Source organism: Cebidichthys violaceus, unplaced genomic scaffold (assembly GCF_023349555.1).
Source record: "Cebidichthys violaceus isolate CVI_PGR_0920_01 unplaced genomic scaffold, fCebVio1.0.p SCAF_4, whole genome shotgun sequence".
Lineage (NCBI taxonomy): Eukaryota > Metazoa > Chordata > Actinopteri > Perciformes > Stichaeidae > Cebidichthys > Cebidichthys violaceus.
The window spans coordinates 110,514-135,299 of record NW_027176594.1 but is presented as its reverse complement, the minus strand read 5'-3'; the positions used below and the strand labels follow the sequence as shown (position 1 = coordinate 135,299).

Sequence of the window (24,786 nt, the reverse complement as noted above, 5' to 3'; positions counted from 1 at the left end):
TTTTGTACTTGGAAGCGCAGAGCGAGTCAGACAGTCAGAATATACAGTGACACAAACTGGAAGCTACACCGGAGCAACTCCCCGTTTCACAACAATGCAGCCTATTACCAGGCAACGTGTTGCTTTAGCAAAGCTCTTCTTCACGCAGGTTAGTCCAGTTTAAACCTCTTTAACCCAACCAGAGCAGACTGCAGAGGACCCAAAGAAAACCTCTCTGTCATCGATGCTCCAGTTCATCGTTATTTTTGACAGACCGGTTTTTACGTGAAGTCGTCTTTTTACGGCCTCACTGCTTCATTCGGTCCTTATTGTTTTCATTTCTTAAGTTTGTTCCTGTTGTAGTGATTGAGTTCATCTTTTAATCTGTTGTCAGGGTTTAACTCTCACCTCGCTTTGTTGGGCCTCCCTGCTGAGATTTAGTGCCTCGATCGCACTTTGTAAACTCTTATACGGTATTTATATCTGTGAAAAATAGTTATTATTGAAGGAAAGAAGAGGAAAACATCAATATAACGGCTGAATTAAAATGAATAAAGAGGATAGATGAACCACAAAGACATCAGGAGGAGGTTGAGAGTTTATTGCCATCACAAAGCATTGGGGGGGGGGGGGGGGGGGGGGCACACACACACACACACACACAACATGTTTTTATTCAAACTGGTGACATGTCCCACCCAGGTACTGACACAACATGAGCCCAGCGCCCCTGGTCGTCCACTCTAAAAGCTACGTTCCTGTTTAGGACAACTTTGATCTTTGAGTTTTGGTCACAGTAAACTGCTCACATGTGACATCACTAAGGGGGCGGAGTTAGAAACGGAATCTGATGTATTTGGAAGTCAAACTGAAAGTCGTGACGCGTCGGTGACAATCCCTCTTTGTACGAGAAACGTCGCGTAAACACGATAGGTAGGTTTGGTGGAAGTGGAACCAGAAAGGACGGTTCTGGGGACGACTTTACAGTTTGAGTACAACCCGTCTGACTCCTCCGTCAGTGATGTCACTGATAAGAATGAAATTGTGCAATAACAGGAATTATCCCTTTAACATCCACGAACCTTTTCTTTAACAGGCATTCCACTCAGGTTGAGCAGTGGAAGGTGCATCTTTTAAAACACTGAACATCAACATCTACCCTGTTTTTTTTTTTTCTTCTTCGTTTTTTGTGCGTCTTTGCCCCCCCCCGCCCCCCCGACTGTGTCAAAAGCACAGCGGCCAGTTGAATGATATGAACGTGAAAAGGAAATCTCCTGAACGTCTGTGAGTCTCTCTTTTTGTACCTCTATGAATATCCTGCAACTAGAATGCAGAAGCATCGACCAGAAGTTCACAAAGTGGGACTTTTTAACAGTGACTACGTCTACATCAACCTTAAACGCCTCCTGGTTTCACACTCATGCTCTAAATCAAACCATCGCCCCCCCCCCCCTTTTAGACGTCAGCGCCGTCGTTTCACTTCCTCGGTGGGGTCGGAGACTTCATGAACCTGGGCGGGGTGGGCGACTTGACGCCGCGAGACAGAGTCGGGGTCGGAGACTTCGGGGTCGGAGACTTCGGGGTCGGGGTTGGAGATTTGGGCACCGGGGTGGAGGCTGGAGTTGGGCTCCTCATGGACGCCGGGGTCTGGGACTTAGAAGGGGTGGGGGTCGGGGTCTTGGAGGGCGTGGCCGGGGACTTCGGCGGCACAGGCGTGGCTGCGGCCGATTTGGGCTGTCCCAGTTTGGGCTCGGGTAACTTCTCGCCGTGCCTGTAGACGCTGACGGTGATCTCGACGAACTCGCCGCCGTACTTGTTCCGCACGTTGATGCTGTACTTGCCGGAGTCGTCGGGGGTGACCGTGTTGATCACGAGGCTGGCGAACTTGCCGCCCTCGAACGTGACCCTGGTGTGCTCGTTGCAGGCGACTTCCTGCTCGTTCTTGAACCAGGAAACCTCCGGGGTCGGCTCGCCCCACACGGTGCAGGTCAGGCTCAGAGACTGAAGGGGGACGAGAGGCACCTCAAGTCAAAAATATGTCTGCTCAAAAAAGGTTAATTTATTTTATGTTTTTCAAATCTTTGAATGCTTTTTATTGTGAATTACTCTCTTTGAGACTCAGACTCAGTTTGATGTGGAACAAGCTAAGTGGACCTCGAGCTGGGATTTTCTATTTTCAAGGTAAATTATTTAGTTGCTTATTTTTTATGTTTGTGCATGAAATCATAAAAGCTATCGGGTTTGCATGTCGGCTGACTCTTCTCCATAACAGCTGAGCAAACTGCAGATGAAGATCTGTGAAGTGGTCTAAACCTCTGGAGGCAGCGAGTAAGTGGACCTTGAGTTACAAAAAAGTTCCCAAATGAAAACAGTCACACTGTTTCTGGAAACTGCTTGTAGTGACGTAAACAAAACCCCGAAGGTATAATGTATGATAATGTCATGTTACGTGTTATTAACGCCGGTTTGATCCGTGTCAACGGGTTTAACTTCCTCACCTTGTCTTCCATGATCGTGACGACGTCAGGCAGACCACCGACCACTCTGCCACGGTCTGAGGAGAGACAATAAAGTAAACTCTACTTTAGTGGAGAATACTTCTGTACTGACTAAAATAAAGTAAAACTCTACTTTAGTGGAGAATACTTCTGCCCTGACTAAAATAAAGTAAAACTCTACTTTAGTGGAGAATACTTCTGTACTGACTAAAATAAAGTAAAACTCTACTTTAGTGGAGAATACTTCTGTACTGACTAAAATAAAGTAAAACTCTACTTTAGTGGAGAATACTTCTGTACTGACTAAAATAAAGTAAAACTCTACTTTAGTGGAGAATACTTCTGTACTGACTAAAATAAAGTAAAACTCTACTTTAGTGGAGAATACTTCTGTACTGACTAAAATAAAGTAAAACTCTACTTTAGTGGAGAATACTTCTGCCCTGACTAAAATAAAGTAAAACTCTACTTTAGTGGAGAATACTTCTGTACTGACTAAAATAAAGTAAAACTCTACTTTAGTGGAGAATACTTCTGCCCTGACTAAAATAAAGTAAAACTCTACTTTAGTGGAGAATACTTCTGTACTGACTAAAATAAAGTAAAACTCTACTTTAGTGGAGAATACTTCTGTACTGACTAAAATAAAGTAAAACTCTACTTTAGTGGAGAATACTTCTGTACTGACTAAAATAAAGTAAAACTCTACTTTAGTGGAGAATACTTCTGTACTGACTAAAATAAAGTAAAACTCTACTTTAGTGGAGAATACTTCTGTACTGACTAAAATAAAGTAAAACTCTACTTTAGTAGAGAATACTTCCCTTATAGTAAATAATGGAGTAAATAATCTCTAACAGTGTCGGCTTATTATTAAATAATGATGTACTCACTCTTCTCAGCAAATGCGGCTGCCCTAAAAGATAAAAGAATATAAATATGATTAAAATTAATTTGGACACAATTTAAAGATGAATGTTCACAAAGTAGCGTTTTCTTAAATAACTCACTTAAGTCTCAGGTACTCCTCATAGGCATCGGTGTACGCTGCAAAAAATAAATAAAACGTTACTTTATAAAGACACCAACGGTTTTATAGTAATAAGTAAAAAATATAAATATATATAATATATAAATAAATAAATAAATAAATAAAATAAATAAAAATAAATAAAATAAATAAAATAAATAAAATAAATAAAATATAAAAATATAAAAATATAAAAATAAATAAAATAAAATATTTGTTTATTTTATAAAAAAATAAAAAAGCTGCCATTTCTTACAAAATAAAAATGCCCTTCAACGTCCCGTGTCACAGATATGTCTTTACCTTGTCCGGAGAGGTCGAAGGCTCTGGTGTGGGTCTGCACGCCGTCAGAGATCTCGATGGAGTAGTTCCCCTTCTCCTTGTCGGACGGGTCACAGATCTGCATCCAGGCCATCTCCGCCGTGCCGCCGATCCTCATCTTCTCAGAGGAGGCGATCTTACTCCCCCTGCGGGGTTTTCACCACAAGTCACACGAGTCACTTCTCTACAGCGATGAAGCAGACTTACACGACGATGTATTTTTGTAGTAATATGTTTTTTGTACCAAAACAAAATCCCTGTACTAGGAAATCTAGATTAGTGATGCTGATATTTGGCATAAAGCGGAGCGTCCCCACCCGGCACACTGGTGATGTACCAGGCGGAGTCATATACACGGATAATGAAACTGTACTTGTGCTTCCACACGGTCTTCATCTCCTCTGTGTAGTAGTTCATGTAGCACTGCAGCCTGATGCCCTCTGGTGTACACTGCAGCACCAGCTCAGAGGCGGACGCACCTGAAAACACGATCAACCCGAAGTTACAAGTCAGGCTGCACTTTGTAACTGTTGCACTACTTTAAAGCAGACTACATGTACAGTATATAGGCTCAGCAGTTCATGCTGGGGAACGGTCAAACTCACCAGCATTCTGGGCGAGGGCGTTGATGATGTCGTCAAACACTGAAGATCAAAGACGGACACAAAATACGTTACATTATAATATAATATAGGAATAACAATAAGCGACCTCCTCTGCAACACAAAGCACTTTACCCTCATTATTTTTTAAATGTAAAGCACTTTAAACTGCATGTATTGTATGAAAGGTTGTCAATCAAATCAAGATTATTAATATTGCTATTATTATTATTACCTTTGCCTGAAATGTCAAACAGAGACGTGTCCTTTCCTCTGTCGTCGCTGAGCACGGCCTTGAAGACGCCCTGATCCTTTCTGGAAAACTGAAGAGAATAAACATTATTACAGCATCAACAACGAGCAGCAGTGACATGAAGAACACAAGAAGAAGCTGAATATACATATATAATATAATAATGTAAGGAAGCCGTCTAAACAGTCACGGTGAAAATACACACGAGAGTCACTATTGAGACGGATGATTAATAATAATCAGGTATTTTACATTTTGTTTTGTATTGTAGCTTCATCTATTGTACATATTGTTTATATTTCAAACTAGTTCAGGTGAATAAATTGTATCTGTAGCCATTTACAACCCCAGGACACGGTGTATACATATATACTATATATATATATATATATATATATCTATATCTATATACTGTGTGTATATAGTGAGAATGAATGTACTTTGGTGAGATGCTGCAGTAGTTACCAGAGGGATGGGGAGAGCACAGGCTCCTGACACGACGTTGGGAGGAGTGTCTGGAACAATCTCATCGTCCTCTTTGTACCAGCGGAAAGACGTGTCCTTCTTCACATTGGCCACCTGACACACACACACACACACACACACACACACAGGATTAGTTTCAGTGAGAGAAAAAGAAGCGATAATAAAGATTGTGTTTTGAGATGGTGACTGTATGTTTTACCTTGCAGGCGAGCAGAACAGTGCAATCCTCAGTGACAGTGAAGTACAGATACTCAGAGAAGTGTGGACCTGAAATGAAGAAGTGGAATCATTTAAATCAGGACTTTAGGACATAAAGAGCATCAATAAATTAAGTACAAAAAGATAAAAAAACCTATGAACAATCCTCCTAAATGTGCTCTTTTAAATCAAATTAATATTTACATGCATAACAATACACAAAAGTGATGAGACCAGTGTTTGTGTGTGTGATGTGTGTGTGTGTGTGTGTGTGTGTGTGTGTGTGTGTGTGTGTGTGTGTGTGTGTGGGTCGCTACCTTGCTTCCTGATGTGCTCTTTCCTCTGAAACTCGGCCTCCTTCAGAGCAACTTTGAACACTGAAACAGGAGAAACAAAACACACCAGTCACGATCAACACAACAGAATACAAGTAGAAGTATAAAAGTATCAGCATCTTGTGTTTTAGATAATCTGAACTGCATTCAATATTGTTGGGTAGTTTAATCTGTAACAATTACTCATATTTTATAAACTAAGCATCTATGTAGAGGACTAGGAGCACAAAGCAGCATAGAATGAAAACACGATGCTTTTATCAAAGTTATACTTGAGCACAAAGTTACTTTACACCACGGATTTCATTTAATGTAAACATACAACAAAAATATGTCAGACGAAGACTGAAAAACAATTTTGCAGAATGTTCAAGTATATATATATATATATATATATATATATATATATATATATATATTAATTCATATTTACATTTAAATCCATTTTGACACAAAGAAATCTCAAAAGCGTGAATAATTCCATATAAATCAGACTTTCGTCTTCGTCGTTCCTCACATTGTAATATAACGTGTACCACGGCGTTCATCTCATAAATAAGACTGTGCTGAAGTGAGTCAGTGTGAGTGAAGTGAGTGATGTGAGTGATATGAGTGATGTGAGTGAAGTGAGTCAGTGTGAGTGAAGTGACTGATATGAGTGATATGAGTGATGTGAGTGAAGTGAGTCAGTGTGAGTGAAGTGACTGATATGAGTGATATGAGTGATGTGGAGGAAGCCTCACCGTCTCCCACCAGCACCAGGGAGCTCTGGGTCTTGGCCTTGCCGTCGGTGATCTGGACCGTGTAAGTGCCCTCGTTGGACCTGGTGAACGTATCCACCGTCATCTGGATGACTCCTGAGGCCACATCGTGGCTGATCTTGACGCCCTGAGAAGAAGACGAAGGACAACAGTTACATCTGCGATCCACCAGGAGTCTTCTTCACATCTCGTGTTAAACAGCTGAGGAGAAGAAGCGCTACCTCCCCGGTTTTGACCTCCTTGTCGTTAACGATGAACCTGTAGGAGGCGGAGGGGGACAGCTTGACGGCCTGCGCCCAGAAGCGGACGTGACCCTTCGGCAGAATCTCGTAGCTCAGGCCGTGCTTCAGAGGAACGACTGCGCAGAAACACAAACGACACACGAGGATTAGGATTAGGGAACGGTCTTGATATTAATTGACTCAGAGTTGTGCGCTGCTGGTGCACGATATACTCACCAGGATGTCTGATGGCATAGCTGAGCTCCAGCATGGTGTTCAGGGCTGCAGAATGGATTCAAGACAGCAAACGTGAGAAACACACAACAACAACAACAAAAGCCTAGGGAGACGGACAAAGACGGACAAAGACGTACCGTCCTCAGTCAGCGTGTGGCTGGCAGACACTCCGTCCGTGTCGGTGACGACCACCGAGTATCTGCCCAGATCGCCTTTGTCCGGGTTGGTGAACGTCAGTCTGGAGCTGAGAAATTTAGTTTGAGAAAAATCATTTTATTCAGTTTTGTCACATTTTTTCTGGGCCATATTTTTATGGATCTGTAATTTCCTCTGAATTATCTGCTAATTTAAATAAATTCGAAGTAATTAATAAAAGTAATAATGTGAGACGCGGGTTCAGTTTGTCCACGTCGAGTTAATTCACTCCTGCTGAATGCTAAGCTAACGTAGCGACGAGTCTTTCAGAGGTTTAATTTTGCTACAAGCGAGCGACGGTGGAAGTACTCAGTGTAGAAATACTCTGTTACAAGTAAAAGTACTCACTAAGCAGAATAAATGATATTATATAATTATAATTATGATGCATTAATTAATGTTCATCACTTTAATGTTGCAGCTCATTTCCAATAATACAGTAATTATAAACATTACAAAGAGCATAGAAAAATATATATAACTGCTTTCAAACTCTAAAATAAAAGACAGGAAGTGACAAATTACAAAGTTCTTTCCAGGAAACTTTTGAGAAATTATCAGGAACTCGTCGTAAAATCACTAGAAGCTCTAATTAATTTGTCATTTTCCAAATTCTAATGATTGTTTTTTCACAATAAAACAGCCGGGCTCCTCTCCCGCGGCGCGTTGAAGGATGGCGGCGAGCTTACGTCCGGCCCTTGGCCGTGGCGGCGACCCTGGGGCAGTCGCCGATGGCTTTGTAGTTCTTGGACCACACGAACGTGGACGTCTCAGAGATCTCACAGGCCTCCAGAGACAGGAAGACGTCTCCGGTCACCTCGTCCACGCCGGGTACGATCTCCTGAGTGCCTGTGAACAGGAGAGGAGCGTCACGCTCTGCTCCGCATTCCAGCTGCAGCGCGTTGTGAGGTGATCTGGGTATTTCTTTGCGCCTCGGTCAGTCGAGTCAAGATACAGGATTTTCATATTATTCCTTTAGAAATACTGCAAATACAAATCCAGTAGTCCAAGTACTGCGCAAACAAGTGGCCACATGTATCAACAACTGAAAAAACGTTCAAGATTCAGTCCAGTTATTTATCTAAAGTCCAAATACTGATGTAACACAACCAGGTCTCAAATAGGAGTTTACTTTACAAGGAGTGTAATAAAGTAGTAATTAACACTTCTTGACTTACTGTCTTCATTCATATATTTAGACATTATTTTAGGAGGGACATCAGTCCAAAACTAAAACTGTGGTTTCTGCATTTCTAGGTCAATGATTCGCAAACATGTAATCGACATCTGTTTAGGTAGCACTTTACATTACAGCGTGGTAATAACTTGGTAATAGCTTGATAATAAAGCGGTAATAATGAAGTAATAACCAGGTAATAGCTTTGTAAGTATATCTGGGGACTATCAGACGGAGATTTATGTAAACAGGGCCTAAAGAGTAATAACGCGGACCCTCATTTAAAGACGGCAACAGAACTATTTAATAATTTTGGTAACGATAACAATAAATGCTTGGATTTAAAACGGTACCATGGTGACATTAATGGGTTAATAAGCTGACAATAATGAGGCAACATTGGAGACAATATTAAAGGATATTAAAGGATACTAAAGGATACTAAAGAATATTAAAGGATATTAAAGGATATTAAAGGATACTAAAGGATACTAAAGAATATTAAAGGATATTAAAGAATATTAAAGGATATTAAAGAATATTAAAGGATACTAAAGGATACTAAAGAATATTAAAGGATACTAAAGAATATTAAAGGATACTAAAGGATACTAAAGAATATTAAAGGATATTAAAGGATACTAAAGGATATTAAAGGATATTAAAGGATACTAAAGAATATTAAAGGATATTAAAGGATATTAAAGGATATTAAAGGATACTAAAGAATATTAAAGGATATTAAAGGATACTAAAGGATATTAAAGGATATTAAAGGATACTAAAGAATATTAAAGGATATTAAAGGATACTAAAGAATATTAAAGGATACTAAAGAATATTAAAGGATATTAAAGGATATTAAAGGATACTAAAGAATATTAAAGGATATTAAAGGATACTAAAGAATATTAAAGGATATTAAAGGATATTAAAGGATAGTAAAGGATATTAAAGGATACTAAAGAATATTAAAGGATATTAAAGGATACTAAAGGATATTAAAGGATACTACATGAACGCTCTAAGGAGTCAGAATTGATGGGTAATAGGTGTGCTGTCGGTATGACAGGTGAGACACAGAATAGACAGGTGAGCAGCGTTGAGCCGTTGTTACCTGGGAGAGCTTTGGCACAGACGGGCTCGGACAACCGGGAAGGTCTCCCGACACCTTTAGCGCTGACGGCCCGAACCCTGAACACGTAGGTTTCTCCTTCCTCCACGCTGGTCACCTGCAGGGAAACCATGCGCAGGCTTTACAATGCATTCAAAAGCTGTGTGGCTCGTTGCCACAACAACGAGCGCGGCGGAGCGAGGGCTACAAGAGGAGGAGCACAGCTAGGTTAAGCTTAGAACTTTAAGTTGCAGCGTTGTCTCCAGTTGGACTCCTACCTGCAGGAAACGTTGGCTCACAGCCTCCTGAGTCAGAGTGACAAACTCTGATGAGCCCTTCTTGGCCATGTCCACCAAGTAGCCGGTGACCGCGCTGGTTCCCGTGTAGACCGGAGCCTTCCACAGGAGGACCAGGGACTGACCTCGGACCTCGCTGAAGCTCAGGTCGTAGGCCGGACCTGGAGGACAGAAGACAACCAAAAAAAGAAAACAAAACATGAGCAGAACCGGAGAGGAGAGCCGGCTGCCTTGGGGTTCTGTGGGTGCGTATTGTGGGCGGTGACGCTCACTAAGACTTTAAGAACAGAGGGACCAGGTAATATTACGAGAACAGTGAGTCGGTGTTGCAGATTATTGGAGAGGCAGTGATGGTTCTCCCACCTGGCTCTTCCGTGGTCCAAGCTTCACATTTGATCGGGGCGCTGGGAGCCGAGGGCACGCCGACACCGGCCATGTTAGCGGCCTGGATCTTGAACTCGTAGAAGATTCCCTCCGTCAGATTGTCAACCTGAAGGAAGGAAGGAAGGAAGGAAGGACATGTTAGTGTTTTTTTACCGTTTCATTTATGCGAATGGAGCTTAGAGTCCGATTGATGCCACTCACGGTGCAGATCCTCTCCGCCACGGCCGTCAGGTTCACCTCCTGCCACGTCAGAGTGTCGGCGTTTCTCTTGTCGATGTAGTAAGCGGTGATCCTGGAGCCGCCGCAGTGTTCCGGACGCTTCCAGGCCAAAGTCATGGAGGAGCCGTCGCAGCTCAGCAGGGTGATGCCGAACGGAGCGCTGGGAGTTGCTGAGTCACACGTTATAACGTTTCAACGTTTAATATGAGACGCTTAACTGGCAACTTTAAACGGAGGCACACACGAGTCACGCCTGTGTTTCATTATTTCACTTCACCGTGAGAGTAGAAGTGTCCGCAATGTGTTATAAACACACTTATAATCTGCTTATAGCACTGAACGCTCATAGATATAAGCACTCACACATATCTATGCTTCATAACAACAATCATAACACATTATAAACCCTTCTATAATGACTCACAAAGTATCAAAATACTTCAGAATAACTGCTTGTCTCTCAGATGTTTCATTGTTTGTATTGTCATAAAGCACTATGAATATGTCTGAGTGGTTACAGCTATAATAAGCAGTCTATAACGCATCATAAGTGTGTTTATAATGCGTTACAGTCATGGACGTGTTACCACTGTGGACTGAATAACCGTACAGGACTTCGATATAACAAACGTGTTTTTATGTATTTTTGCCACTTCTGTGACGGTGAACATGTGCAGCTCTGTGATTGAAGCACACGATGCAGAGTGACAGTGGACAAAGTGGGTGAGTCGGGTGGGAGACAATCAGCTATTTGGTACGTACCATATTCCACCCCTTTGCCTGGATAGAATAATGAAACGGAGAGAAAACGTTCCGTCATGTTTCTGACGCCGCGGCGAACTCGGCGCCGACTCGTGAGTTTCTTTTTGAAAAGCACTTTTTTTAAGGTCAAAGGGCTGCCGTATACACACACACACACACACACACACACACACACACACACACAGAGTTCACGACGAACGTTCTTACCGAGCGCCGGCTGCACGGCGATGGGGGAGGACTCCTGAGACTCTTCGCTGAGGCCGAACACGTTGACGGCTTGGACGCGGAACGTGTAGCTCTCTCCTGGGATCAGACCGTGGACCACAAACCTGACACACACACACACACACACACACACACACACACATTGTAGTTTCCTTCACTGTCATGATGATCTTCAGTGCCGTCAGTCAGTCCGTTACCTTTCTAACAACTATTAGTCACATTTCTAGTGCTCCTCTGAGTTGTTGTGATTTGAGGTATTGGACTTTACTGACTCACCTGGAGTGTTTGAAGGGCTTGTGGTTGCAGGGGAACCAGTCCTTGGTTCCGACAACGCGCCCGTCGATGTAGTACCCCATGAGGTTTTTCAGATTTTTGGGAGGCTGCCACTGCACGAACACGGACGACTTGGTGTTCCTGGTGGCGACAACCTGACCGGGAGCAGAGGGGACGCCTGTTCAGAGGGGGGGGGGGGGGGGGGAATAACCAATGAATACTAGTGATGACGCAATAATCATTCATATTCAAAAAAAGGTTTATCGCTGCCTTTAAAACATTTTCAAAATGATCCGTAGACGTAAGACAACAAAGGACCCATGAACATCTGTATGCAGGTATATCAACACATCAGGATGAGGATGACAATCACAGGAACGTATCACCTTGACTACGCTTTCTGGAAGCAATGCAGCGGCTCCCATCCACACAGCAGGTGTGCTCCTGCACAGACTGCAAGGTCACACAACGACTTCACTTATAAAAACGTGCAAAAAGGTTTTGTTTTTTTTACGAGAACAGACGAAGTGTTGAGTCTGTGAAACTCTGTGGGTTCAACACAACGTGTGTGTGTGTGGTTCGTTTTAAAGATCCTGTGTGACGGAACACAAGCCTGAAGCCACAGTGTGCTTATGGTGAGACCACACACACACACACACACACACACACACACACACACACACACACACACACAGTGGACCAGTGAACTCATTTGTGACCTTACAACAGCGTGAAGCGGTGTGTGTGTTTTAAATTAAAACGTACGTACCGACCGGCAGCTCGGTACCTGGAACACACAGCGATGAGATGATTTCATGCATTGTTTGCAGAGACATTTTGTGTGTTTGGAGTTCAGGATGTTTGCTGAAACTGTTTGCTGTTTTAGAGGCACTTCCATCTTAAAAAGTACTAAATGTTTCATGTCAAAAAGTCCGTTCTTGTCTAAAATGTCATCTGACCCCATTGTTTCCTCCTGCAGGAGAAGATAAAGAAACAAACGTCCTCTTTTTTCTTATTTCTGTTTGAAAACCAGGTTTGTTCTTGTTTCGGTCGGTTGTTCTTCTCTTGATAGGAACTCCAGACATAATATAAGATGCATTTAGAATCTCGCTGCATGAAGCAGCAGGTGCATCAAACAAGGTTCTGACACAAGAGGTAGAAGTTCAAACGCTTCTACTAAATGTGACTTATTTGAGGTATTAAAATACATAAATCCGCTCTGACTTTGCCGTCACATGTTTGTATGCGTGCATGTCCAGGTGTTTGTGTGAAAGGGTCTGTGCGCTGAGGGCGGGGCCTTACCGTCCTCCTCCACCTTCTGGACGGGCTCAGAGGGCTCGGAGGCCTCGCTGGAGCCGTATGAGTTCACCGAATACACTCGGAACTGGTACTTTAGCCCGTCTTGCAAATCAAAAACCGGGTAACGGGGGGAGTGCAGTTTGACCGCCGTGTTGATCCGCTGCCAAGCTCCCGTGCCTGCTAAGCACTGTGGGAGGGGAGGGGGGGAGGGGGGGGGGGGACTTCATCAATGTAGCACAGACACAAAGAGGAGCTTCAGAGGGGGGGGGGGGGGGGGGCTTGTGTCGTTGCATAGTTGGGGCTCAATTTTGGATTTGTTTGGTCTTACCGGGGCTCAAGTAAAGCATTCAAATGAAGTGTGTGTGTGTGTGTGTGTGTGTGTGTGTGTGTGTGTGTGTGTGTGTGTGTGTGTGTCAGAATAACAATGATACTGACAAGTTTAGCAAGGATTCCTAAAACTTGACATAAGACATATAAGGAAAGGGTAAAACGTTCACTTGAAAGTTAAATTAGAAATATTGTAATTTTCAGAAATAAAAACTATAAAAGAGAATAAAAAAACCCACAATAAGTGAGAAAAATAACGTTTGAACTAATGTATGTTTATATATATATATATTAGTTCAAACGTGCGACCTTATTATCGCCCTAGCATGTCCATGAATCGTCAACTCTTTTTGTGAGATGATATGAATATGAATGTTTTCTGGCCATATCAACAAGCGGAGCCCCAAAAAAATACAAGTGAGCTGAAGAGGTTAACGTGTTCTTCATCGTCACAACAGCGCAGAGCTTTAACAGTGTGCTGCATCGACGGGGAACGGGGGGGGGGGGGGGGGGAGGAGCCCAAAAAGAAGGCGAAGCGTCACACACCTTCTCGACGACGTACCACAGCGGAGCTCGTCCGCGAGGGCTGGGAGGCTTCCAGCTCAGCACGACGTACGACTTCAACACCTCGGAGGCGTGGACGTCGACGGGCTCCCCCGGGATCGTTACGTAGCCTACAGGTTGGGAGTGAACGGTGTTGAGGCCTACGCTACGTAAAGAGGCACCCGCTGCAGAAGTCTCACACTCTTTATTCGAAGAATGTGTTTCATAACGTCAGATACACTAATGGAGTTCTAACTCAAATAAAGAGCTTAAAGGGACAGCTCGGATGTTTGAAAGTGTGTTTGTGTGAGGTTCTTCTCCACGTTTGTAGAACCAGACAGGAGAACCAAAGCAAAGTTCTGCTGAGGACGTATGTTAGACTCCTACAGATATTGGATTCCTTTAATAGAGTCCCTTTAGAACACTAAAGGACCTAAAGTTTGGCAATATTACAGTCAAATGTGGGACTTCTACAAGAGCCTCATGTGTTTTAGTTTCCGTGTTAAAGGTTTGCTTTAGAGAGGAGGAGGAGATACTCGACACACTTCAAGTGGTTTAATTGGAGAAGAAAAACAACAACAACTTCAAAAAAAACCACGTCAGTCGATTAAAGTGTGAAAGGAAAGGGGTGGAGTTAAATCAAAGGCGTCACGGCAACGGTTAGGAGGGGAGGAGGCGGGGAAAAGGACGCGGTGAAACGTTTCGATCACGACAGATCAGAGTTTAGAGTTTAGAGTTTAGATCGATGCGTGTGTTTGAGTTTCATTTTGCTCTGTGTCAGTTTCATGGTTTTATTTTGACATTTGAGAGAAGCTTGTCTGGTGTCAGTGGGAGACATATACGATACAATAAAGAGGTAATTAAAATAATTTGTCGACGTAAAAGCTAATAATTCCACACAATTCTATGAAAAATGTGAATATAACGGAGGAATAAATGAGATAAAAGAAAGATAATTGCTGATATCTTGATATCAGAGTTATTACTTCAGTAAAAGTAGCAATACTACAGAGTAATACTACTCTGTTACAAGTAGAAGTCCTGCATTCAGTAAGTAAGAGTACAAAAGTATCAGCATCAAAGCAAACTTACCTTACAAAAGGTAGAAGTACTCATTGTGAAGAACGTCCCGTTTCAGAATGACGCATATTAAATGATTGTTTATATTTGTATTATAAGCTGCTGGGTAGCTTGTGTTGTTCATCATATATATATATGTGTATCCTGACCTATAATATATAATATAATACTTCATAATCTATTTGTTGATTCATAATAATACATTTTAATCTGCAAAGTAACTAAAGTTACCAAACAAGTGTAGTGGAGTAAAAAGTACAATATTTACCTTGGAAAGGTAGTGAAGTAGAAGAATAAAGTAACATCAAATTAATATAAAGTACAATTACCTCTAAATTGGACTAAAGGGGAGTTCTTGAGTACTTAGTTACTACGTTTTAAAGGTGCCACATTTCTTCTGATGGAGTCATTATAAAGTCTATAACCTCCATTCAGCAATAAAAGATGATTCCCCAATGAATGTCATGTAGATGCGACGGTGCTGATGACAGAGACACGCGTTAGTATTTGAGTGAAGTGGTTTAAAAGGATCAGAAGCACATCTGTGAACCCGGGTCAGCCTCTGGAATCTACCGTACCTTCCAGGTCATCGTCCTTGATCACTATGTCGTACTTCCCTTCGATCTTAATCACTGTCGCGGGGAAACAACAGAGCCGTTAGGAGACAGCGGCGGCCCGCCGGGTTTCTATTGGGTTCATTTACCTCCCTCGGTACCTTGCAGCCTCTCGCTCTCGGCGGCGTCGAGGGCGGTCACTTTGTCCGACTTGCGGGACGCCCTGCTGACGCCGGCGCTGTTCACGGCTCTGACCCGGAAGTGGTAGGAGCGGCCCTCTTTCAGGCCGTGCACCGGGTATTTGCAAACCTTCACCGGGGCGTCGTTGCACTGGACCCAGGTGTCGCTGCCGGCTTCACACCTGCGGAGAGGGGAAATCATCCGCGTAAGAATATAGTGCATATTTAGGGTAAAATCATGCATCATCATCAGTTATTACTACAAAATAAAAATCTATAGATACAATTATTATTTTCACACATTTAGTAAATATTTTGCTATATTTAAAAACTGTACAGCTCTGTTATTTGTAAAGAGATATATTGTTAATTCTACATTTCTATTATAATTCTTGACTTTTGCAGCACTTGTTTGCTATTTATTTTTATTAATTTTATTGTTATGCACAAAACCTTTCGTCCTCTTTCCCTGATGGTCTGAAAAAGTCCCAAAATGCATTGCAAGTTGTAGTCTCAGCACGTTTTCTGTTGCCACTTTAGGCCTCAATGTTATTTAGTGAAAGCTGCATTACCTCATCATACTAACTCACACGGTAAATTGATCTTAAATCAATAGAAATGTAATATAAAAGACATACAGATGGGAGTATGATGATAGTATTACATCATCAGAAGTGGTTTAATTTGACTGCATTCCTGTCAGTGTGCTGTAAAAATAGAAATGCAGACCGACCGATCCACGAAGTATCCGGTGATCGCCGCCTCGTTGACGGTGTTGGGGGGTTTCCAGGCGACCAGGACGTAGTCGGCGTTGACGTCGTATGCCTTCACGCTCATCGGTGCGCCGGGGGCCCCGGCAGCAGAGGGGGCGGCATCTAAGGGAGCAAGGAAATAAGGACATGCGGTAGGAAGGAAAGAGGGAGGCATGATGGAGGACAGGAAGAGGGATGCAAATAGAAAGGTGAGACATAATGATCAATAGCAACGGCCCCCTTCATCGCCTTCTGCACCTTCTGCTTTATTGATGTAAAATTATGAATTTATTTTATTGTATTTGAGTTTTAAATATTTATTCTGCTTTATTGTTGTGAAATTATTAATTTATTTTATTGTATTTGAGTTTTAAATATTTATTCTACTTTATTGTTGTTAATTTATTAATTTATTTTATTGTATTTGAGTTTAAAATATTTATTCTGCTTTATTGTTGTGAAATTATTAATTTATTTTATTGTATTTGAGTTTAAAATATTTATTCTGCTTTATTGTTGTGAAATTATGAATTTATTTTATTTTATTTTAGTTTTAAATATTTATTCTGCTTTATTGTTGTGAAATTATGAATTTATTTTATTTTATTTGAGTTTTAAATATTTATTCTGCTTTATTGTTGTGAAATTATTAATTTATTTTATTGTATTTGAGTTTTAAATATTTATTCTGCTTTATTGTTGTGAAATTATGAATTTATTTTATTTTATTTGAGTTTTAAATATTTATTCTGCTTTATTGTTGTTAATTCATTAATTTGTTTTATTTTATTTGAGTTTTAAATATTTATTCTGCTTTATTGTTGTGAAATTATGAATTTATTTTATTTTATTTGAGTTTTAAATATTTATTCTGCTTTATTGTTGTTAATTTATTAATTTATTTTATTGTATTTGAGTTTTAAATATTTATTCTGCTTTATTGTTATTGTATTATTAATGTTATTTTATTAATCTATTTATTATTGCACGATGTTTTACCACTACTCCTGTTATTATAGCTTGTAATTCTATTTTATTGTTATTAGTGATGCATGAATAGATGTTAAAATGCGACATGGGGCAGAGAGATGAACCCTCACCTGAGACGAACAGGTAGGCGCTGTGCTCCGCGGTGCCGTCCTTGGTGAAGATGCGGAGGGTGTAGAGGCCCTCGTCGTCCTTGGCCAGGTGAGGCAGCGTCAGGCGGGCCGCACCTCCGCCCACCGACATCTCCGCCAGTTTACCTGGTGTCAGCAGTTTATCTGTTCGCAGGCAAGGCGATAAAACACAGCGAAGGAAAGAGCAAAATCTTGTTGAATTAAATTGAATTAAATCAGAATAAAATGTGCTGATGTGTCCTGGAGCAAGGCAGGAACGATGACCGAACGAATGAATGTTTTACCGTCTCTGTACCACTGGGCGAGGGGGGGTAGGTTGGGGAGGTCGGGGACGACCACCATGGTGCACACCAGACCGATGGAGCCGCCCTCCACGCCGAAGCTCACCGAGAACCGATCGAGCAGGCTGACCTCCAGCTTACTGGAGTGGATCTCAGTCAGATGGGGCACTGAGCAGGAAGTCACAACATATTCATTGAAACGCGGTTCTGTTTTGGAGGAGCATCTTAAAAGCTGGACGTTATGTGAGAATTTCTGCAATCAAACCTGAAGGTAAACCCTTTAAAATCCTCATCCTTAACATCTGGACTGAATCTAATGAATGAATTCAACATCTTTTAAATCACTAACTTAATGAATTAATCCTCTAAATTAAGAGGACCTGCACCATCCTCCAGCTACTGACCCCACTCTTCCTCCTCCTCTCTCCCTCCTCCTCGGTCCCTCCTCCACTCTCCCTCCTCCTCTCTCCCTCTTCCTCTCTCTTTCCTCCTCTCTCTCTCCTCTCTCCCTCCTCCTCCTCTCTCCCTCCTCCTCTCTCCCCCCTCTACTCTCTTTCCTCCTCTCTCCCTCCTCCTCTCTCCCTCCTCCAGTCTCCCTCCTCTTCTCTACCTCCTCCTCTCTCCCCTCACCTAAACCAAGCAGGCAGGACTCCCCGGATCCTGCTGGTCCTGTGAAGGAAAGAAAATCATGAATAAAAAGAGAAACAAGACAGGTGAATAATGATACTATATATATATATATATATATATATATATATATATATATATATATATATATGTATATATATATATATATATGTATATATATATATATATATATATATATATAAATAAAATAAAATAAAATAATAATAAATGGTACAGAGCCAGAATACGAGAATGACTTACTCTTCACAGTAACGGTAGCCTTGCTGGTAGCCACGCCATGTGCGTTGGTGGCCACAGCACTGTACTCAGCAGTATCACTCACAACACACCTACAAGACCAGACAGCAGGGAAACAATGTTATCCAACTATAGAAACATACATCCATACATCTACGCTTTCCATAAATGGATTTTTAAATTCTGAAACTTAATGTATATTAATTAAACTGTGTACGGTTTGTATTATATGTTTTACTGCCTTGTCTTTGAATGATATCTACTTGAGTATCTTGTGTTAGTCTATAATAACTGTTTATTTAAAGGGGACATATCATGCTCATTTCAAGGTTCATACATGTCATTTGGGTTTCTTCCAGAACATGTTCACATGTTTTAATGTTCAAAAACCACTTTATTTTTCTCGTACGGTCCGTCTGAATATACTCGTGTTCACCATCTGCCTGAAACGCTCCGTTTTTTGCGCCTGTCTCTTTAAGACAGCTCATTTAAAGACACGGTTTCTGAATACGGGCTGTGAGCGTTTCCTGCTTTATAATCAAAGAAGAAATGGAAATCAGTTCTTTCTACAACACGGGACCTTTGAGTGATTCATCTTCCAGCTCTGAATCCTCTCAAAGTAACCCTCTTTCCTCAGCAACACCACCATGGCTCTTCAAGAACAGCCGTAAACTCCTCAGGTCCATGTGTGACGACGACGCAAGGACATCATGCACTGCCTTCTTCTGACAAATGATCTCACATGCGGGGGAGAGAGCTGGTAAAAAAAGGTGTACCGATGGCAGGAGTCTGGTGTGTCGGGTGAGAATAGAAAGAAGAAATGTGACCCCCCGCCCCCTTTCCCCCCCCGGACTGGACTATTTTAAAAGACGATCCATCTTCCGAGTCTGTGCTCTTCTTCATCTTCTTCTTATAGAGCGTTTCACTCGGGGCTCTGAATGACTAAATTCTTAATTTTTACAAAGTCAGGGACATAAAGTCTCCTCGCTGACCCTGGAATGTGGAATGTGGAATGACGGAGGACCGGAGAGAGAGAGAGAGAGAGAGAGAGAGAGAGAGAGAGAGAGAGAGAGAGAGAGGAATTCGTGGCTCGAATGACACAAAGGTCAGCACTTCGACACGAACAGCTGAGGAGTCTTGAAGATGACAAACAGCCGGGCCGTCCCCTTCAATCTGACAGTCCTCCCTCGCTCCCTCTCTCCCTCGCTCGCTCTCTCCCTCTCTCTCCATTTCATCCAGGCAGAAAACATAATTGAAGAACGTGATTTTCTTACTGTTAAACTCTGCTAAAATGTTTGCACTTTGCACTTTTATTTTTTATTCTTCATATTTTATTTGATACTCATATTCTTCTTTATAAACTTTTTGTTTTAAATCGTTTATTCTTCTTTTTAAACTTTTTAAAAAAATTATTGTCACCTATGTATTCTCTTACTTTCTAAATATTTTATTTCATACTCTTTGATTCTTCTCACCTGTGTGTCTTTTTAAACATCTTTTTATATTTTACTTTGTACTTTTATTCTTCTTATGCGTTTCTTTTAAGCTCTTTATATTTTATTGTATACTCTTTCTTACCGGTGTCTTTTTAAACTCTGTTATGTGAAACACCTTGAGTTGCCTGCGTGTATGAAATGTGCAATATCAATAAAACTTTAAAGGTTCCTGCAGTGGCTCTCTTAATATGGAGGAAGTTTACATCTCTGTTGTATTCTTGGAAACTCTTCAAATCAAAGCGTGTTGTCCGCAGAGTGTTTGGGGTCGTACCTGCTAATGATCAAACCGTGGACTCCATACTTGTTTTCGATCTTGTACCTCCCGGGGGCGTTCAGCGGGTCGACTGCCACTCCTCCTTTATACCTGCAGAGAGCCAGCAGCTGTCAGCTCTCATGTTGGTCAAACCAGCATGTTTATGGGGACACGCGAGTCTCCGATGGTCCGTACAACAATACAAGATGTGCTGAACATTTCGAATAAAAAGCTAAGGTCTAAGACCCGCTCCTGTGGCATGAGAATATTCTGACCATTTGACCACGGGCCTTGGGGTTCCCTCCACGGTGCAGTACAGCTTGACGGGAGTCTTCTCCCACACGGTGTGAGGCCGCAGGGCCACCATGAAGTCCGGCATCCTTGGGATTTCCTCCAACGTATCCCTCCTCCTGTACATCATGTCTTTAACCTGGACGCAGGCAACATATTTATGCACGCTATGATCCTTTCCCATATGTCTTATTGAATAACATGTCGGGGGCAACAAGACCTCTTGAGTCCTCATACATCACTGGTGAAATCCAATTCATGTTATTTTGTACAACTTTAAACGGTTCATGGTCCCCTCCTCCACTATGTGACTTTGTGTCTACTCGCTCAGTAAATTCTAATAGATCCTCAAGAATATCGTCTATAAAAATATATATTACAACACCATTTCGCTGCACTGCTGTTGGGCAATCAGCTTTTTCCGTAAAAAAGCCACAATTCAGTGGAACACCCTGCCTGTTAAAAGATGCTCAGCTATGTACTCACTGAAAATATATATTATTATAATCACTGTGTATAAATCTATGATGAAAAAATAATGTTTAACCTTGCATTTTTCTAAATTGTGCAGTGGGTGGCGTTAAACTCAGATGTGGGGGTGGAGTTACACTTTAATCCGATCAGAGTGTCGATGCAGTTTATCAACGAGACCGGGTGGTGTGTAAAACATAAATGTACAGTTGAGTGTCATCTGCATATGTGCGAATACAGTGAAAATACACAGAAATCAAGGTTTTATACCTTGATTTCTGTGTATTTTCACTGCTGTACTCAGGATGGTGAATCAAAATTGTTGTTAAACATGAGCTATGTTAACTTAGTTTATAAAAAATCAGGCAGTTTTGCATGTAATGGTACTGAATGCTTCAGTATAAATAGTACAACACAATTATAACAGCACAAAATACCTCCGGGCTGCTTACCTCTCTCTGGATAGCGAGACTGTCCATTGTGGCCTTGGTGGCCAACCTCATCCTGTAGAGCTCATCCTGAATAACAGTCAGTCCTTTCTCAACGTTCGTGCTCACTCGCTGGTACTCCTCGGTCCCCTCCTCAACAGTCCTACCGACACACAACTTAAATTGATCCACTGCTAATCTAAGAACCAACAACACGCATGTGATTCGTCACGTGATGTACAGAACAAGTCCTTAAACATTTGTCTTTTATGAGCACCTCCGGTTCTACAGAGTGAAGCCGATGCATCACATGTTAAAGCTGCATTCTCTCTAGTGTCCACCAGGGGGCGACTCCTCTGGTTGTATAGAAGTCTAGTCTAAAATGACTCTACTTCTCTCTTGATTTATTCCCTCAGTAAACATTGTAAACATGAGTTTATGGTCTCAATCTCTAGTTTCAAGTCTTCTTCAACACACCATGATGTTCATTTAGTAAATTACTGTGCCATCTTGACTGTGGTCAGCTAGTAAAGACTGTGGTTCAGTATTACTTTACACCTAAAATAGCCTGACATTATGACAGCAGCCGATGGGGACTCACCTCTGCCGGAACACCGGTATGGTATAGGTTTGTTCCGCCATAGCCTCTGTGGCCTGGGCCTGCACCTTGCTCACCGACGTGGAGGTGGAGCTTGATTTCCTGCCGAATCTAAAAGGGGGGGGGGAGGTCCATCGTTATAAAACAGACATTAAAGGAACATTCCGCCATAGTGGACTTTCAGGTTTTAGTTTTGCAGAAGCAGGTGGTGGCGCTGAAATCTCCCAAGATCCAACTGAGGTGAAAATTAGTACAAAATAGTGCCAGCTGCTCGCATATGAAAGCCTCCCGGTCTGTAATATCGTGTTTTTACTGTCTTGATATGGATTGACAGAATATGGTGATAATCCTAAAAGACGATAATGTTAATCATGCCCAATTTAAAACTGAACTGTTGCTCAGACTCGCTGCCACCTCCTCATTCACTGTGCATTGTTACTGCACCGCAGACAAATCTATTGAGAGAAGGTTGATTGCGATCAGCGTCGGATACACATGACGAGAATTTGATGAGGGGCATGGACAAAGATGTCATCCTAAACCCTGTAAAGGAAACATTCAGTTGATCAAATTGATAGAAAATACTCAGATTTCTCTCGTGGGAAACTTCAAGACAAACTCGCTGAGCACTGATATCAGTATCTACAGCTCTGATCTGATCGCTGGCCTCAGAGGGGGATGCGGACTCCGACACGACAACATGGCGTCTTTAAACAAGATGACCCGGAGATGCGGACTTGGCTCGTAGTTTCATGTTCCGCCCTCCTCACTAGCGGCCAAAAAGCAGGTGGGGTGCAAAGCTTTTGAAAAGCGTTCTACAGCAATCTAGTCTCTTATGTCCAAAAGCTGCAGAGCATCAGCGCTAGCATCATCTGTAGCCCTGTCCCGGACTGCAGGGCTTTGGGACCCCACAGGGGAAGATATTTAGATTCATGGGCCATATATATATATATATATATATATATATAGATCGATATAAGGAGTCATGGGCCAAACAATACTGAATGTGTTTCCAACCAGTTATGCTGCAAGAAAATCAGTGTTTCTAGACCAGAAACCCACATGTGGTATAGAAAATGTTCTATCAAAAAACTAAGCAAGCTTAGGTTTTACGTTGACATAATTGCCAGTTTCTTGCCAATACATCGCTCTTATACGTAATACCACTAACTCTGCTTTTACTACATTGGAGATTTACAAGCATTTGAAGCTGCCATCTTTGTGGCCAAATAGTTACAGCCCAATAGGTAAACAATCTAGTCTGTGATGATGTAAGCCCAACGAAACAAACAAAAAAAAAAGGGATAAAGACAAAACGGTCAAAAGCATCGTTGAGTCTGACTGTTTGGCGGACGCAGAGCTCAATATCAGTACTTGTTCAATCGGGTGCTTTTGTGTATTAAAACGCCGTCCGAGGACAGCCGGACAGCCAGCGAGGAAGCGGACGCGTATGCAGCAGGAATACGAAGACCGCCAAGCCAGCGGGCGGCAGTACACAAAGCAGCAAAGAAAGCTTCCACCTCCATACCTCGCTGCCGTCTGCTGCCTGGTGCGCAGCACACAATGAATGTGGTGACAGGCATAATCAGTTTTGACTTGGCTCACGCGCTTCTTCTTATACCAAGGTGTGACTTTGGAAGCCATGACGGGAACACTTCAAGGAGAACCTGGGGCCACGAGCACCAGGATGGGGGGGAAGGAGGAGGAGGAGACCAAACATGTGTTAGCCAGGGCAGCAAACAAGTCTGTCCCTGGAACATTACCGTTACCGCAGGCTTCAGGACGTCTCTGTGACCCACACTGTTAAGACGTGCAGACATACATCTTTACATTCACAAATGTGCAGGTTTAACAGACACAGAGAGCTCTCCAGTGTACTCACGTATATTCATATTATAGGTGGCAAACAGTAGCTAAAACGCCGATGTGCAAAGAATACGTGAATATCATTAGAGCATATCTGTCTCAGAGAAAGACAGAGACCAGAGCTCAGCACTTCACATGTTTCACCTTACTACCTCACGAGGCTCCGCTATGAATAGCTCTCAGCAGGCTGCCTGTTCCTGTTCCGTGATCGGAGAAATGAAGGAAACGTTTATCTCACTTCTTAATTTAAAAAAAACAAAAAAAACACCATGCAGGGAATGAGACCAATCCCACTGTACTAAATCAAACAAGACTGAATTCACTAAACCAGCTGTCCAATCCAAAACCGTCAGCGCTAATTATGCTTTCCATTCTGTGTGATGATTATTTCAACACAAGAGCATTTCTCTTCAAGCCGACACAACTTGGGGAAAAGAGGGTCAGCCACCTCTTAATAGCCCCGGTATGTCAGGAAGTAGAGCTCAGGGAGGTTCAACAGACTGCTGCCGTTTCTCTCTCACACATACACACACACACACACACACACACACACACACACACACACACACACACACACACACACACACACACTCACACACACAGGATGACAGATAATCTACAGCCATTTATATTACAACTTCCCTACTCTACTCTGAACCTGTCAAAATGTGTCCTTCTCCAGTAAAATGAGGCTACTGGTGAAATCAAAATGAGGAAAAGTGACTTACCCCAAGAGATTAAAAGAGCGCAAAGCGGTGGAAGACACAGCCTGATGCCGCTTGGGAAGCACTTGCTGATG

The 24,786-nt window shown here is 42.1% G+C and overlaps 1 protein-coding gene across 3 annotated transcripts; it reads right to left on the bottom strand.

Annotated features, from left to right (window-relative positions):
• Positions 1–977: 977 nt before the first annotated feature.
• Positions 978–24,786, bottom strand: myom2a (myomesin 2a). 3 transcript variants are annotated; one of them, XM_068727508.1, is made up of 39 exons: positions 24,716–24,786; positions 23,650–23,788; positions 22,125–22,232; positions 21,548–21,686; positions 20,609–20,763; positions 20,352–20,444; positions 18,588–18,676; positions 18,330–18,368; positions 17,703–17,867; positions 17,401–17,562; positions 16,282–16,423; positions 15,531–15,730; positions 15,394–15,447; positions 13,739–13,866; positions 12,869–13,052; positions 12,336–12,353; positions 11,570–11,744; positions 11,276–11,397; positions 11,069–11,086; positions 10,289–10,476; positions 10,067–10,193; positions 9,686–9,864; positions 9,411–9,525; positions 7,806–7,965; positions 7,059–7,165; positions 6,922–6,966; positions 6,685–6,821; positions 6,446–6,590; positions 5,685–5,744; positions 5,369–5,436; positions 5,149–5,262; positions 4,666–4,753; positions 4,434–4,472; positions 4,202–4,307; positions 3,811–3,974; positions 3,488–3,524; positions 3,371–3,393; positions 2,478–2,533; positions 978–1,980 (listed from the first exon to the last, which is right to left on the bottom strand). In XM_068727508.1, exons 2-39 carry the CDS (start codon positions 23,763–23,765, stop codon positions 1,456–1,458), a joined length of 4,590 nt encoding a protein of 1,529 aa, XP_068583609.1. In that variant the 5' UTR covers positions 23,766–23,788; positions 24,716–24,786; the 3' UTR covers positions 978–1,455. The 3 variants fall into 3 exon arrangements, with proteins under 3 accessions (XP_068583609.1, XP_068583611.1, XP_068583610.1); XM_068727510.1 differs by lacking the exon at positions 23,650–23,788 and having other exon boundaries at positions 24,716–24,785; XM_068727509.1 differs by lacking the exons at positions 11,069–11,086; positions 24,716–24,786 and having other exon boundaries at positions 23,650–24,459.

Excerpts from the sequence above, each read along its gene's own strand:
- myom2a (XM_068727508.1), bottom strand. The coding sequence starts at position 23,765 with ATGGCTTCCAAAGTCACACCTTGGTATAAGAAGAAGCGCGTGAGCCAA. Across the intron at positions 9,865-10,066 it reads TTGGACCACGGAAGAGCCAG|GTCCGGCCTACGACCTGAGC; the intron begins GTGGGAGAACCA and ends TCTGTCCTCCAG. Across the intron at positions 2,534-3,370 it reads AGCCGCATTTGCTGAGAAGA|ACCGTGGCAGAGTGGTCGGT; the intron begins GTGAGTACATCA and ends GTCTCTCCTCAG.